Below are 15,932 nucleotides of genomic sequence, written 5' to 3'. Positions count from 1 at the left end.
CGGGGCGCGCGCTCCGGCAACCCAAAAGTGCTGCTGTCTCGGGTCACTTGGTCGGCGGCGGGGAAGAGCATGGCACTGAAGGACACGGGCAGCGGCGGCAGCACCATCCTGCCCATTAGCGAGATGGTCTCCTCGTCCAGCTCGCCTGGCGCGTCGGCAGCCGCTGCCCCGGGGACCTGCGCACCGTCGCCCTTCCCCGAGGTAGTGGAGCTGAACGTGGGCGGTCAGGTCTATGTGACCAAGCACTCGACGCTGCTCAGCGTCCCAGACAGCACTTTGGCCAGTATGTTCTCGCCTTCCAGTCCCCGGGGCGGCGCCCGGCGCCGGGGCGAGCTGCCCAGGGACAGCCGGGCGCGCTTCTTCATCGACCGGGACGGCTTCCTCTTCAGGTACGTGCTGGATTACCTGCGGGACAAGCAGCTGGCGCTGCCCGAGCACTTCCCTGAGAAGGAGCGGCTCCTGCGCGAGGCCGAGTATTTCCAGCTCACCGACTTGGTGAAGCTGCTGTCATCCAAGGTCACCAAGCAGAACTCGCTCAACGACGAGGGGTGCCAGAGCGACCTGGAGGACAACGTCTCGCAGGGCAGCAGCGACGCTCTGCTGCTCCGTGGGGCAGCGGCCGCCGCGCCCTCGGGCCCGGGAGCGCACAGTGGCGGCGGCGGCGCGCCGGACAAGCGCTCGGGCTTCCTCACGCTGGGCTACCGGGGCTCCTACACCACGGTGCGCGACAACCAGGCGGACGCCAAGTTCCGGCGGGTGGCGCGCATCATGGTGTGCGGACGCATCGCGCTGGCCAAGGAGGTCTTCGGGGACACGCTCAACGAGAGCCGCGACCCGGACCGGCAGCCCGAGAAGTACACGTCCCGCTTCTACCTCAAGTTCACCTATCTGGAGCAGGCGTTCGACCGCCTGTCCGAGGCCGGCTTCCACATGGTGGCGTGTAACTCCTCCGGCACCGCTGCCTTCGTCAACCAGTACCGCGACGACAGGATCTGGAGCAGCTACACCGAGTACATTTTCTTCCGTAAGTCCGCGCCTTGGCGTTGCCTATCGCTCCCCGCCCCGCAGCAGCCCCGCCCCGGGGTCCCGCCGGGCTGGAGCCCTGCAGTGGTGTCCCGAGCCGGAGCTGGTCGCTTCCGAGCTCCCTCTCCGCTTCCTTTCTCCAACTCGGTGGCACCTGGGTCCCTGCAGCCCGTCTGCTTAACTTTCCTGGTCTTGCCCTGTGGTCCCAGAGAGCTCCTGGGGGTCGTAGGCGTCCCCTACTGCGGAGGGCGGGGAGGAGACCGGAGCAAGGCTATGGGCATAGGTCCCGCTCCGTCTGTCCGCTTCCGCGCGACTCCCAGTGGACAATATGTGTGGCTCTCCGAGGTGTCCTCACAGAGGACAGGTTGGCATTGAGGCACCCGCGCACCCCCGGCATTACCGTCCGTTGGTGGGTGCGGCGCGGGAGCGTCCAATGACTACAGGTTTAGGAACCTGGCGACCGGAGAAGCGACGGCCGTGCTGCCAGAGCCCCTAGAGGGCGGGGGCGCAGGGCGGCTGGTCAAGTCCTCCTGGACCCTCGGGAACCCAGATTTTCGGGCCAGTTATCTCCCGTCAGCCGCTGGGCGTTTTGGGCGGGGGAAGGTGGAAGGAACTATAAAGTTAGGAAGTGTGGGTGCGGTTCTCGGATTAGGGAGGGGCGTGTGTGTGTGTGTGTGTGTGTGTGTGTGTGTCCGCGCGCATGCAGTCGTGTTTCCTTCTGGGAACCTTGAGTCCGAAAGTGGGGTTGAGTCCTTTCCCAGGGTGAATACAAGAGAACGTGGCAGAGGATTTGAGAAATCATTTGGCACCACGCTCTTCGTAGTGCGCTTCCGGAGCAGACTGGGTGGAGTTCACCAACTCAGCCAAGTACCGCGAGCGGAACCTGCACTGGGGCTTGGGGAGGAGGTGACATTCCAAGTGAGGAAGGCAACTGGCTAGAGAACTATTTGGACCATTGAAAAGCCAGCTGGGATGACAGCAGGAACATTATTTTGCAAACGTTTGTCCTTTGGCCGAGAGGCTTTACAACTTGCCTGTAGTGTTAGGTAGCCTCGAAAGCCTATACTGGAAGTAGACCAGCTTTAATTATATGTGTTTATTTGAAAATTTACTCACTGTAATATTTGGGAACTGAACAGTGTCCTACACTTTATTTTGACTGCAGTAGTGGAGGTGACGTCTCTGTGCACGGGTGCAAGTTTGACCGGAAGATGGCTCGTTTTTGTATATTCTAGTAGCGTAATAGATAGGATGACGAAGTCCCAAAGCCCAGAACACTGTTTCTTTGACTTAGACTGTCTTTTTAAATAGTGCTCGATTTCTTGAGAAAACCATTTCAACAGAAAAACAATGGCATGTCCACTGAAGTGGTAGATATAAACCTATTGTCTTAATTATATGAAGGACTATTTGTTGTTGCATAGCAAAATGATGAAAGCTCAGAAAAGTTAAAACTATTGTATTGCTTATATAAAACTGGCGCATCTTCAGTGTACATTAAGTGCTTCGAGTATTTTAGGATCATTCTTTACATTTTATCCCCTATCATCATGAACTTTATCAATAACTTTTTAGATTTTAAACATGTAAGTCATTTCAACACAGATTTCCAAGCATTTCAGAAGATGAGGTGAAGAGAACTTTTGCCTTTCTTTTGGTTTGTGTTTTTTTGTTAAAGAAGATGTATGTGTGAGTTTTCTGCAAAGTTAAGTTTCTAAAATTTTGAACTCTTCCCTAGTTTTTGTTTTTCTTTTTTCCTCTAGAAAGTTGTAGACTTGAAAATGATCATTATGTTAATTATGAAGAAAGAATACAGGTTGTATCTAAAGTAGGAAAACATTGTCCTTGGTATATTTAGATTGGAAACTTAGCCAATCTAACGAATAAGATAATTTGAGAAATATGTGAAATTCAGGATCTGTTTCACTTCTGGAGTTAAAAGAAGTGTTAAATACAATATTCATATTATGTATGGCCACTCACAGAGTACTCTCATTACAAATGACCTCTGAATTCATTCATAAGAGCCTCAGAAATCTAAGGATGCAACTCACAAAGTTCCTCATTGATTATCCCAACTTTGGGGGGAAATATAAAGTTCCAGGTTAAATATTATTCTTTTGAAGTAGAAATCTAGTTATTGATCAGTCAAATGCAATTGCCAGTTTAAATTTTGGGTGTAAAATTTATCTTGACTATATTTATTTTATCATTTTGTACAGCTTGCATGATCTTTTCACAAGTTATTTTGAATGTGATTCCTTTTACTATTTGGTGAATGAAATACAGTGTAAAATTTTTGTATTTCTGTCTTGTTTACTTTAGGAAAGGACAGAATATAATTATGTTGTTTGGCAAGTCTGTCTTTAAAAAGCTTATCTGTGTTATACACAGAAGCACAATTATTGGATGGCCTTATTTGCCTACTTATGTGTTAGGTGTAGAACCACAATATCTTTTATTTACCCTTTTGACACAATTCTTTCAACAAATATTTATTTGTTGTGTAAGGTTTATTTAATGTATAGCATGGAAGAGTCATGTTGCTTTTTAAAATTCAGGTTACATGTGAACTTATTTGTTTGAAATGGTTTTAAACACAATAGAATTATAGTGTATACATTTGAGCTTCAATGTTAATGATCTCCACCGCTCCTGAGTTTCTGCTCTAGGGGGGAAGAGAGTGATTCAGTAACTAATGGTTCAGTCATTGCTGCTTTCCTGATGTCTAAACTTGGGTAAGTTATTTACTTGGTCTGTGTCCTAGTTTCCTCAACTTTATGATGAGTGTTATCACAGCACCAAATTTTAGGATTTGAAAATACATGTATAGTGCTTAGACCAGTGTCTGACTCATAATGAAAACCTCACAAATGTTAGCAGTCGCTATTATAAATAATATGTTACAGGCTTTATTATTCTTGTCAAAATGAAGTTTTAATTTTTTGTTTTAGTGAGTACAGTTAATTTAATTGTAAAGTTAATTAGAAAATTATTTTGCAGTTAAATGATAACATACTATAGTTTGAAAAGCTTGAAACAACCAACTAAATAACTTACTTCTTTCTTGGAACTTGAATTTTTCAGGTCAAGTCACCTAAGCTTGCCAATCATACTTCAGTTGGATTTTTTGAGTTGACTCCAGTGAAACTCATTTCTGATTCAGTGCCAGGAAATGTTTTAGCATTATGGCTGGAAACTTTGGCATTATTTTTTGACAGATACAAATCTAGATTTATATCTCCTTATGTGCTCATATTCAAGTCATTAGGTTCTTATGTTCAAGGTTATATACAGACTATTAAGCATTGAATACCAGGTTCATCTGGCTACGTAGACATGTATCCGTTTAGAGTCTTAACTCATTGTTTATCAAGTTTTTTTTTTTTTTTTTAGTACACTGCAATGTATACTAGTACTATTAAATTCCATATTTCTCTTCTAATACCGAAGATGGATTGTGCTTCCTGGGGAAAAACAAAGTGATTTATTGTGCTTTCTGTTTTGGGGGGATGTTTCATAAGTTTGATAGTTATGGCTGTCTTTAGCAATATATAGGAGACCAAAAAAGGCATTTCATGTTGGCAGTGTATTGTATAGAGAATAGTTACATGCACGGAATGTGATGCCTAGATCACCTGTAGTTAAAGCTAATATTAAATCTATTATTTATTTCTTATAATTAGAAAGGTTGGAGAAAGGATAGTTCTGATTTATTGCTTTTCTTTTTTAATAGCGATTCAGGTTTTGAGCTCCATATATGATTAAATAATATCATCTTTTTCTAGGTTATACAATAGAACCTCCATAGTTGGCCACCACCATACATTGACCACCCCCTTATGTTGACCTAACTCTCATAGGCCAGGCATGCACCACCTGCACGTCTCAGTACAGTAGGCCTAGTTCCTTATGTTGATCACCTGTGTATGTTGACCAGATTGTCCTTTGGGCGGTCAACTTACAGAGGTTCTACTATATTGGATTTTTTAAAGTTTAATATATCCTTTTTTGTTGTTTGATGTAGGAGAGTACAACATATAGGAATTAATGCAATTACTGAACTGGGCTGCGGAATCAAATTTGTCTTTAATGGATTTTGTCCCTACTCTTTCAGATTCATTGTGGTTCATTTCAGTGTGTTGGGTTAATCGGGGCTTATGGTGGTGTAATTCAATTTAAGAAGTTGCAAAGGTGAGGATCCAGTTAAATCTATATTGCAACCTTGACTTCATAATTAAAAGACATCTTAAAATGCATCACTGTTTTGTGATTAATATTACAATGTCCGTTTTACTTTTATTTACTAAACTTGTGTCAAGGTAATTAATAAAAATGAACTAATTTTCTTTAGACAACAAGAGCACAGAGCTTTATGATTTCTAATAGTATTCTTTTTTTTTTTTTTTTTTGTAGAGACAGTCTCACTTTATCACCCTTGGTAGAGCGCCATGGTGCCACACAGCTCACAGCAACCTCCAATTCCTGGGCTTAGGCGATTCTCTTGCCTCTGCCTCAGCCTTCTGGTCCTCTCCACAACATCTGGCTATTTTTTTTGTTGCAGTTTGGCTGTGGCCAGGTTTTAACCCACCATCCTTGGTATATGGGGCTGGCGCCCTACCCACTGAGCCACAGGCACTGCCCTTAGGATTCTAATTTATTTGTTGAGTACTTATTTAACATTAAACTTTGGTGAACATTTGTTCAACAGTTAATTTATGACGTTATTTCTACTGTATTGTGAATATTTTCTTATTAAACCCTACTTATGCAGGAAAATATAAAAAAGGGAGATACAAAAAAAGGATATAATGGAGAAATATATGTGGTATAGAATTTACTTTATGTCACCAGAGTAGTGAATGATTGAACCAGTCAGTTGTGTTTTCATTTATTTCACAAGTTACAGTAACAAAGACCTTGGGGATAGGACTCTATTATGTTGACCATTCTCATAATTTTGCACAATTAGACCTGCTTTCTAATTGCCAGTACAAGGAGACTCGGGGGAGTGGTATTGGGTTGAGGAAGAGAAGATTCCAGAGCTTTTGGTCCCCACTCCTAAGAGGCAAATCCTTGAACACAGGGAATGGTTTAATGCTTTCCAGTCAGATTCCTTGAAAAATTCTGGCTCCAGCTTTGAAATCATGGGAAAATGATTTACTCTCCCTTCTGAAGGAAAAGTGAGGAGGACAACAGTACTCACTTGAAAGGTTTTTCATAAGGATTAGATTAAGTAATCCATATCAAACACTTAGCATAGTATGGGGCACAAATTGAAAGCTCATTAAGTGTGAGCTTTGCCATTTATCAGTTTAAGGACCTCAGAATACATAGCTAATTTTGTTTCTCTGTTTCATTAATTCTTAGTACCAGATTTCTGCTCTTTTTCTTTTTGTGGAAATTGAAAGCAATGGCTGTTGGAAACTGCTCTGAAAAGATCCCGTTGCCATTAGTAATTTTTACTTTTCTAAATTATTGACTTGTTACGTATAAAGTAAATCGTAGCATTAATTAAACAAAGTTTATTCTAGTTGGTTTTTCATTGACTAGGACAATGAATGCATTCTTCCCAGTTCAGGGCTGGTCAGTGGCCAGCTTTGACACAAATAGCAATAATACTAATATTCAATGGAAATAGTCTTACACTATGGGGTGTATTTAGGAAAAGTATCTCTTAATCATCTACTTAATTTATATTTCTGGTGAGGGCTTTAGCTTTGATTTTCAGCAGTTTTGTGCAGGAGAACAAACTGTCACAAGCCAGGTGTGTTCAAACATTGCTTAGAGCATGGGCATTTGGCCAAAATTACAGGCTAGATTCAAATACGTATGTTCACAATTTTAGGAGAACCACATTAGCTGTCAACTCAATCAGCTCCTATTGTAACTGCTCTGACAAATTTGGAAATGTAAGTTTTCTAGTTGCTGAAATTCCAGGTATTTGAAGAAAGCAGAGAGATCTGAGGCAGGTGCTGACAGCCCTTTGGAAGTAATTCTCCGATATTGTGACCTCTTTGCTTCTGGTTGGTGAGTCTGCATCTAGTGTGTGTCATTGCCAGTGCAGGATGAGAACTCATATGTATAATCCCAAATTGCTCCTGCTTTTGACAAGGCAAATTGTTATATTGGCAACTTTATAATGAGTGGTGGGAGGAAGCAGGCAAGGTGGTCTGCCATATTGTGTGGGGGTTTTAGGATGAATCTTCCTAATATTGACCCACATTGATTTATTTTACTTTCTATGTATGTATGTAGCTGTCTATCTATCTATTTATCTATCTATCTATCTTAGATAGGATCTTGCTGTGTTGCCCAGACAGGAGATCAGTGGCACAATCATGGCTCACTGCAACCCGCAACTCCAGGGCTCATGTGATGCTCATAGATCAGCCTCCCCAGTGACCTACAAGTACATGTCATCATTCTTGGCTAATTTTTATTTTATTTTCTGTAGATACAGGTTCTCACTATGCTGCTGGGGCTGGTTTTGAAGTCAGGCTCAAGCTATCCTGCCTTGACGTCCCAGAGTGGTGGGATTAAGGCATGAACCACCAAGCCTGGCCTTTATCCTAATTTAGAACAGAAAGGCAAGATGAGATATTCGGAGTCCTTGGGCTATATTCGTAACCTTTATTCAGGAGGTAGATTTGTTGTATTTTGTGCTACTTTGCTTTTCTACACTTTAGTTCTTCATGTAGAAAATGGTAGAAATTGATGTTCTTTCTCATTTTACCTCCATGGAATGTTACAAGTCTATGTGCCAAGTAATCTGTACTGAATAAAAACTGAGTATTGGTTCTTGTTTTAGTGTATCAGATTCTCATTGCCTAAATATAACATGTTGAGTATGTTGCTATTAATAAAATACCTTTTTATGCACTATTACATTTAGCAATTAAAAAATCAGAATTGTAAAAACTATCAATCTGAAGGAAGTCTAGTTAAGATTACTTTTAAACTACGGAATCATACCTGTTATTTAGTTCATGTATATTTATTAATGCATTCCTTAACTGAAGATACTAAGCGGCCTGTTAGATGCTGAAGGTGTGGGAGTAAACAATAGTGAACACATTTCTTGACCTCAGTGAGCAGTTCCACGACGTGTAGATCAGCGGGTTGTGTGCGGTGCATGTGGTAGGCACATGGTACACCAAGTATTTGTACCATATGCAAATTGTGAGGCTCTGGTGGCCAGGCTCATGGCCAAAGACTGACTGTATCTCCTACCAACTTTGACCCCAAGAGTCTAGGCATGTTTTGGGAGAGCATCACTGTGACTCTATGTAGCTACTATTGGCAATTATAAACATTGACCATCTAATTGTGATGGAAAATGACAAATTGATGTTAAAAAGGAGACACTCGTTGACATTGATCTTTTGTTAAAAATTGCCGATTTAGAGCAAAATGCAGTCTTTTAAAAATGATGATCTTTTTGGTCTCTATATTACACCTGACTCTTTTTCTGAGCAATTTCATTATTTTCAGAAATGCAAAATCTATTCAAGGGTCCAGGTATTGCCGTGTTTTCTTATAGATTGCCGTGTTTTCTTATAGATTCTGTTTCTTATAGATTTCTTATTGCCGTGTTTTCTTATGAATAAATCCTGAAGTCAAATTCAAATGAAGACTTCTCCTGGTTACCTGACAAGTATTAAAGTAGAATTTGAAATGGTTTTGAAATACCCCTTTTCATTTAAGTCAAGTGGACCTGGGATGAGTTGATTTAGCCTGCTTCATGGACAGTGGGAAAAAGGTACACGATGGTGTGTAACAGAAGATACATAAGGGTCTTGCTAACAATGGTTAATGTTTCTGGTAAATGCAACCAAAAATAAGCATGTTAGGAAACCCAGCATTGCAATTGCTGTAGCATAGTATAATCATTTATTTTTCCTCTACTGGACTGGTATGTTCCTAAAACATGCACGATCCACTATGCTGCTTCCCTTTTTACTTTCTGCATTCTTAGCATGTTTAGACTGTGGAATAAACCTAGTTCTCCCAAGATGCCCTTTTATGGCTGCCACTGTCAAATATTTATAAAATATATTTGATAAATATCCAATGTTTATCATAATTATCATTTGGCATTCAGCATTCATACTGTGAAGCTCAGTAATGTCCAGTATTTGGTTAACCCAAAAAAGGAGAGGAATCAAGAAAAGATTTACCTGGTGGTTTTAGTATAATCACCAGAGTTTAGGGACTAAGACTGTATTTTTTATTAAATTGTATGCAGTATGTTACTGGTTGAGTTACATTCTCCCCAAAGGTATTTTGAAGCCATAGCCATGCTTCCACCCTGTACCTCAGAGTGTGACCTTATGGGAAGACAGTGCCTTTGCAAAACTAGTCCAGTTAATGTGAGGCCATTAGCATGTTCACCAATCTCATACGACTGGTGTCCTTATCAAAAGGGGAAGTGTGTAAGGGGAGCAGAGAGAGACAGGCACACAGAGGAAGAACACCATGTGAACACAAGGGAAAAGACAGACGTGGTGTTTCCGTGAGCCAAGGGATGCTGAAAATTGCCAATAATCTCCCAGAATCTAAGACAGAAGTGTGGAATAGATTTCCCTGACACCTCCAAGAGGAGCCAACCCTGCGGACTCCTTGATCTTAGATTCTCAGCCTTCAGAACTGTCAGAAAATAAAGTTACATTGTTTACATCACCCAGTTTGGGGTACTTTATAGCCCTAGCAACGCATTCCATTAGTTTCAAATTCCTTATCTTGTAAAAAAATCTGGGAAATGCTCTAGAAGGAAATGGTTTTCAAACTCCCTGTATTTTTATTTGTTGGGGGTCTTAGTTATAGACAGTAGACTCCATCCACTCTAGCTAATTTGAGCTGGAAAGAACTTATTAAGTCTAATGGATTGCTTATAGATTGGTTGGCATCCAGAAATAATTTTCAACCAGGTCCTAGTATAAGGCTGCCGAGGGACGTGCTGCTTTGCAAAGGATGTTGCCATATGGCTGCAGGATCTAACCACCACCCCCACCCCACCCCCATGCCGTGAGCTATGCCAGTCAAAAGAAGATCAGCTAACTCGCTCTCTGACTCCTCTTGTGCCTCAGTGCACAAAAGTGCCTGCTGTGAACCTCAAATCACATCTGGAACCCAGTCCACAATGGAGTCTTGGAAATACAGCTTTAAAAATAAAACAGTAGCAACAAATCCTTATAGCACATTATTATCGTTTGTTTAAACTACTTAATTACCAGCCTTCATCCCCCATAGATAACCATTCTAAGGCATTTAATGGGAATCCTTACTTCTGGTCTTGGACAATGAGTACTCTCTTTTGTCTTGCTTATAGTTTTAATTTACATATATTATCTCTGTCATCAATCCCTTTCCTTTTAAGATCATTCATTTTCATGTGCCCATCTAAGCTAATTGGTTGTTTCTAAGGGCTCCATGTTACTTGATGGTGTGTATTTTATGTAACTAATCTCTTCCCCATGATCTATATGGGTCTTGCCTTCAAGGTCATCACAGCCAAGTCCTTTGCGGACCTGTGTGAGAATCTGGGAGGGGAGTCACTGGAGCACTAGATATTGTGCATATAGGTCATTCGGATTAAGTGTTGTCAGATTGCTCTGCAGAAGGTCCACAGTCTACGCAGTGCCTGAGGAGTCTGTGATCCCTACCTGCCTGCTAATACTTTGCAAGAGTCAGTTTTATAATTGTTGCAAAAGTAGGGGAAATGTGATATTTGATTATTGTGTTAAGTGTCGTTTTCTGATTATTAATGATGGAAAATATAAGTTTTAAAAGCTCTCTGGTATTGGAAAGGTTTTTAGTGAGCTGGTCAAGAGGATGCATTAATCTATTTCATTGGCTACCTTCTTCCTTTTTAAAATTCCAACCAGAGCAGCAACATCAGGATTATCTGCCCCTGCATAACAGGATGGATCTGCCCATCATGAAAATGCGAATTTACTAACCTTCTCCTCCAAGGGAAGCCCCAAGTCTCATCCTCCATCTTCAGGCCACGTTTAGTACATGGTCACCTGAGGATAATATGTCAGTACATATTATTTACCTCCAGTTTAATGAACAATATCAAATAGGAGCAGGAGGACTTCAGAGAAAGCTTTTCTTTCTAAATTGGAAAAATGGGAAATTCATAGCAGCAATAGTAAAGCCTTTTGTGCCGACAGAACAAATGACTCCTTCTTTACTGGTAATAGAATAAATTTCTTCCTAAACTTACATGGCAGTTCCTGGCTCTGCCATGGAGTAAGATTCTCTTGCCTGTTGTCTGTCCTCCCTGGTCTCCTTCTCTGCCCTCTGGGAGGTTTGTTCCCATTAATTGTTCCTCCTTGGCCGCTTCTCGAAGCACATTGGGCTGTTCGCTCTTCTGGAGCGCAAATACCCAGCCTACTTTCCAGCTAGGAGGTTGAAGGACTTCTGAGTTGCTTTAAGGAATAAGTGGTGTCAGCTATTTGTAGTTAGTCTTGCAGGGTTTTTTTTTTTTTTTTGTCAAAAAATCCTTCAAAATCATTGGGCATTCCTGATCAATTTCATGAGTGAATTAAAGCCAACTAAATTCTTATGTAATATAATTTTTAGGGTGAAGACCATTTTATGACCTCTGCAAATCACTCATTTTCTGCTCTCTTAGATTAATAGTTTCAGGGGAAGGTGCCAGCCTTGTCAGCAGGGCAGTGGCCTCTGTGTGAAAGGGCAGCCCTCTGACCTCCTGCCAAGGCTATAGTTCTGTAGTTATGAGGTGCCACTTAGATTCTGCTGTCATTGCATTCTACAAAATAAAAAATTAGGTTATGAAAATCTTAAATGTAATGAAAAAAGACAGGTTCATTCAAAGAAAAAATATCCCACATGATTATCTCCTGGCTTCGGTAAAAACCAAAACATTATAACAGTATTTTATTTTATTTATTTATTTTTTTGGAGATGAACTTTGCAACCCAATTATTATGTTATTTCACTCCTACATACTTTTGTGGCTTAAAAATTAGGTTTTTTTTTTTTTTTTGTATAATCACCATTCCATTATCAACTCATATGGTTATAAACTACATTTCAGATATTGACAAGGTAAATAATTTCTTGGCAGTATCTGATACATAAGTCATGGTCACATTTCCAAGATTGTCTCACAATATTTTTTTCCTGAGGTGATGGTTTTGTTAATCAGTTTGATTTAACTATTCCACATTGTATATCAAATTATCATATGTATCCCATAAATGTCTACACTTGTGCTTTAATAAAAATTAAATTATAAAAGAATCCCCTCTCCAGCAATTATAAAAAAGTGCATTCTTTCAAGCTTAAATTTTTTTTTTCAATTTCAAAAATGTTTTCATAGACTTTTAGTAAACTCAGGACTGCAGACTTGTTTTTTTATGCCTCTTTCTCTTACACTAGGGTGGCCCCTTGCATCTGTTTTTCACTGTCTTGTTTCATGTGGCCATCAGTTTGGTGATTAAGATCTTATGAACTTGGTTAATGTCCCATGTTCTGGATGTGGCTGACTGCTTTCATATGGTATTATTTAAGCTGATCCTTTGTCTCTGTATTTTCTCTAAGTGGACATTAACTCAACCTTGACTAGATTCAACTTTTTATTTTTATTTTTTGCAAGACTATCTGTAGGTGAGTCAGGGGACCATGGCTAATCCTAGTGCTCTCGGGAGGCCAAGGCAGGAGGACTGCTTGAGCTCAAGGATTCAAGACCACCCTGAGCAAAGTGAGACCCTGTCTCTACTAAAAATAGACAAAAATAGTGGCAGGATGTGGTGGTGTCCTGGCTACTCTGGAAACTGAGGAAGGAAGTTTGGTTGAGCCCAAGAGTTTGAGGTTGCTGTGAGCTGGGCTGCTGCTAAGACACTCTAGCCTGGATGACAGAGTGAGACCCTGTCTCAGTTAAAGAAAGAGAGAGACTTTTCATAGGTGATTCTGTGCACCTCATTTTGTATACAGTGTCAGGTTGCCTCATTTTCGATGATACTCAGATTAACCTGTTGATGTGGCTGGTGCCAGTCGGGTTCCTCTAGGATAAGTTGCCATCAAGCATTTAGTCTTACGGTGTTAGATCGAATGCAATTGCTTGATTCAAATATTAAATTAGGGGCTGCAACATTTTTTAAATTTGACCACGTTTTCCACATTTATTAGCTGGAATTTTATATTGCAGAGTTTTCTTTGAGCTATTTCTTATACTGTTAATAGAGAAAAGGCAGGCAAAATACATCATTCTTCCTTTTTTCTTGCCCTGTTTTCACAGTGGGAGGACCACTGATCACTGAAGCCCGTCTCAGTGGAATGAGGACATTTCGTTTTTAGCCCTCGAGCCTCTTCATGTGTATGGACAGCAGCCCCATCTGCCATGCCTGCCACACTGTGTGCCTCCCTTGAATCTGAGGAACTATAATAGTTATAAAATACTTACAACTGGATCATGTTCATACTCCTGCCGTTTCCTCAATGGCTTCTTTGCTTTACTGTCCCTATAGCGTTTCTTTGTGCACTAATGTGTGTCTAACAGAGATGAGACTGGTGAGGTGACTCTCCTCACTTCCAGGGCTGCTGATTCTCAAGTCGTCAATGATAAAAAGTGTAAGAAGCAGAATCTCAGATTGGATAATACAAAATACCTCGAGAATGTTTATATGTTGAAGATACGTAATTTCAAAATAGGCTTGTAAGAGTTTAGAATAAATGAATAGTGAGTAAAGTGTCAGACAATCCTAGTTGTCATTATACTGATATAAAGTGTATAAGGATTCTGATGAGGAATAGAAAAAATCAGAGTATCTTGGTCGACCTTGCGAATTTTGTCACTTTCTCGTTCTTGAGTTCGAGACAATCACTGAAATACCTTGAGAATATTTCTCCCTCTCCCATTTTAAGAATGATCTAGGGATAAAGTAGATGATACTTCTTAGTTTTGTTTACATCCCAGTTTAATTGTGCTATGTGAATTGAACCAGTAGTAAAAAACAAAAAAACTCACCTACTTCTTTGAAGTAAAATATGAGGAAAGAAGACGAACTATCACATTCTCTATAATTTAGGCAAGATAGTAGCAGAAAGTCCCTACCCCAGCTACTTGCTGGATGAACAGCTTTTGCCTGGCTGGGAAATGTGTCGTTAAGTCACTGAGGTGCAAGACATAAGCAGAGAGGGGAGAGTGGCGACAATGATAAGCCTGGGTATAGTTACAAATAATCCCACAAATGCCCAACTACTAGTGACTGTCAACTCCCCACGAGACATAAGGCAGAGAGAGGAGAATGGCAAATGATGGATGCTAAGCCTGTGTGTATTGTAACCAAGAATCCCTCAAATGCCCTCAAATCGCTAGTGACTTTAAACTCCCCAGAGGGTTTCCCTGTTTGGCCTATAGTGGATGTTTTGGCCAATCAGGATGGGGGGATCACTTCACAGTTACTCTTCCTTCCCTGGAGAGCAGAATGCTGCATCCTCTCTGACACTCAGAGCCATATATTTTTTTCTTTTTTTCTTTTATTTTTCTTTTGAGACAGAGTTTTACGTTGTTGCCCTCAGTAGAGTGCTTTGACATCATAGCTCACAGCTACCTCAAACTCTTGGGCTCAAGCAATTCTCTTGCCTCAGCCTCCCAAATAACTGAGACAACAGGTGCCTGTCACATTTGGCTATTTTTAGAGACCAGGTCTCACTCTGGCACAGGCTGATCTTGAATTCCTGAGCTCAGGCAATCCACCCACCTCAGCCTCCTGGAGTGATGGGATTACAGGCCTGTCAGTGCTGTTTATTGATTGAAGTAGTGAAGGACGTTATGTACTAGGTAGGTTTTTTAAATGAAATTATAACTGATGCATTCTTTTTTTTATTCAATTTACTCTCCATGCTCAGTCAAGACTCACACTGTGGCTCCAAGTTGTCACTTAGAAAATGTTTATTGACTTATTAGGGAAGCTGGGTGATGATGGAGTAGAAGCCTTTTATGACTAGGTTTAAGGAGGAAGGCTCTGGAACAAACGAGGGTTACCTTCATACCCTAACCCTTTTACTAACTGAGTGACTTTGGCTAAGGTATTTGTTTCCTCCAAACTCTGGTTTCCCTTTTATAATAGTTGGAATAATTAGTTGGAATAATAGTACACATTTCAGAGGCACTTGGCAGAGCACTTTATTCAAATTTAAGGCTTACTGAAATTAACTGTTTTACTTATTATTCTTAGAGTCATGGGGAAACATGGTGGGGGTAATTTCCTGAACTGAATGAAGAGTTCGGGGAAGCCATTGGAGAAAAGGTGACTTTGCAAATTATTGGACAAAACTGTGCGCATTTGTATGAGAGAGTTTGGGAGCTTAGCTATTTCATGCAAAAAAGGCATGTTCAGGGAATAGTTTGATATGTCTAGAAATCAGGGAATATGTTGGAAGAAAAGTCTGGAAATGCAGGTAGAGGAAAGATGATGTCGCACATTAGATTTCAGGCAAAGTATTGAAGACCAGAAAGTGAGACGATCAAACAAGAATTTTCAAAAGCAACAATGGCGGCCTACTGACTGAGTTGGGGAAACTAGATTTGTTTGGTGAGCTGACTGGTATTGGAAAGGTGCCGGCTAGAGATGAGTCCGTGTGCGCTGGTGGAGACGGGTGGGAATGGATGGATTCTGGTGTGGTGTAGGGTATATATAAGCAAACAAGCTTTGGTAGCAGGAATTAAAGCACCTGGCAGCTGGCCTATGAGTCATTCATTCCCTTTCCTAGGAGATGAGTTGGAAAAAGGAAAAGAGGTAGTGACTGGGTCTAATCTTGCTATCTAGTGGGACAAGATGAATAATACTTGTATCTAGGGGTAAGAGACCTTATCTGGTGAAGGCCTTGAGCAGATGACCCTGGCTGTGGGATGAGTTTTAGCAAATAAGCGC

At 41.1% G+C, this 15,932-nt stretch overlaps 1 protein-coding gene across 1 annotated transcript in view; it reads left to right on the top strand.

Annotated features, from left to right (window-relative positions):
* The first annotated feature begins 16 nt into the window (after positions 1–16).
* The window catches only part of KCTD8 (potassium channel tetramerization domain containing 8), a 238,934-nt gene continuing 223,018 nt past the window's right edge, over positions 17–15,932 (top strand). The window contains exon 1 of the mRNA XM_003794581.1: positions 17–1,024. Within this exon, the coding sequence (XP_003794629.1) occupies positions 70–1,024 (955 nt within the window). The 5' untranslated portion in view covers positions 17–69. The remainder of the gene's footprint in view (positions 1,025–15,932) is intronic.

Source organism: Otolemur garnettii, unplaced genomic scaffold, assembly GCF_000181295.1.
Source record: "Otolemur garnettii isolate 467f Iridium unplaced genomic scaffold, OtoGar3 scaffold00083, whole genome shotgun sequence".
Taxonomy (NCBI): domain Eukaryota; kingdom Metazoa; phylum Chordata; class Mammalia; order Primates; family Galagidae; genus Otolemur; species Otolemur garnettii.
This window is presented reverse-complemented; position numbering and strand designations above follow the sequence as displayed.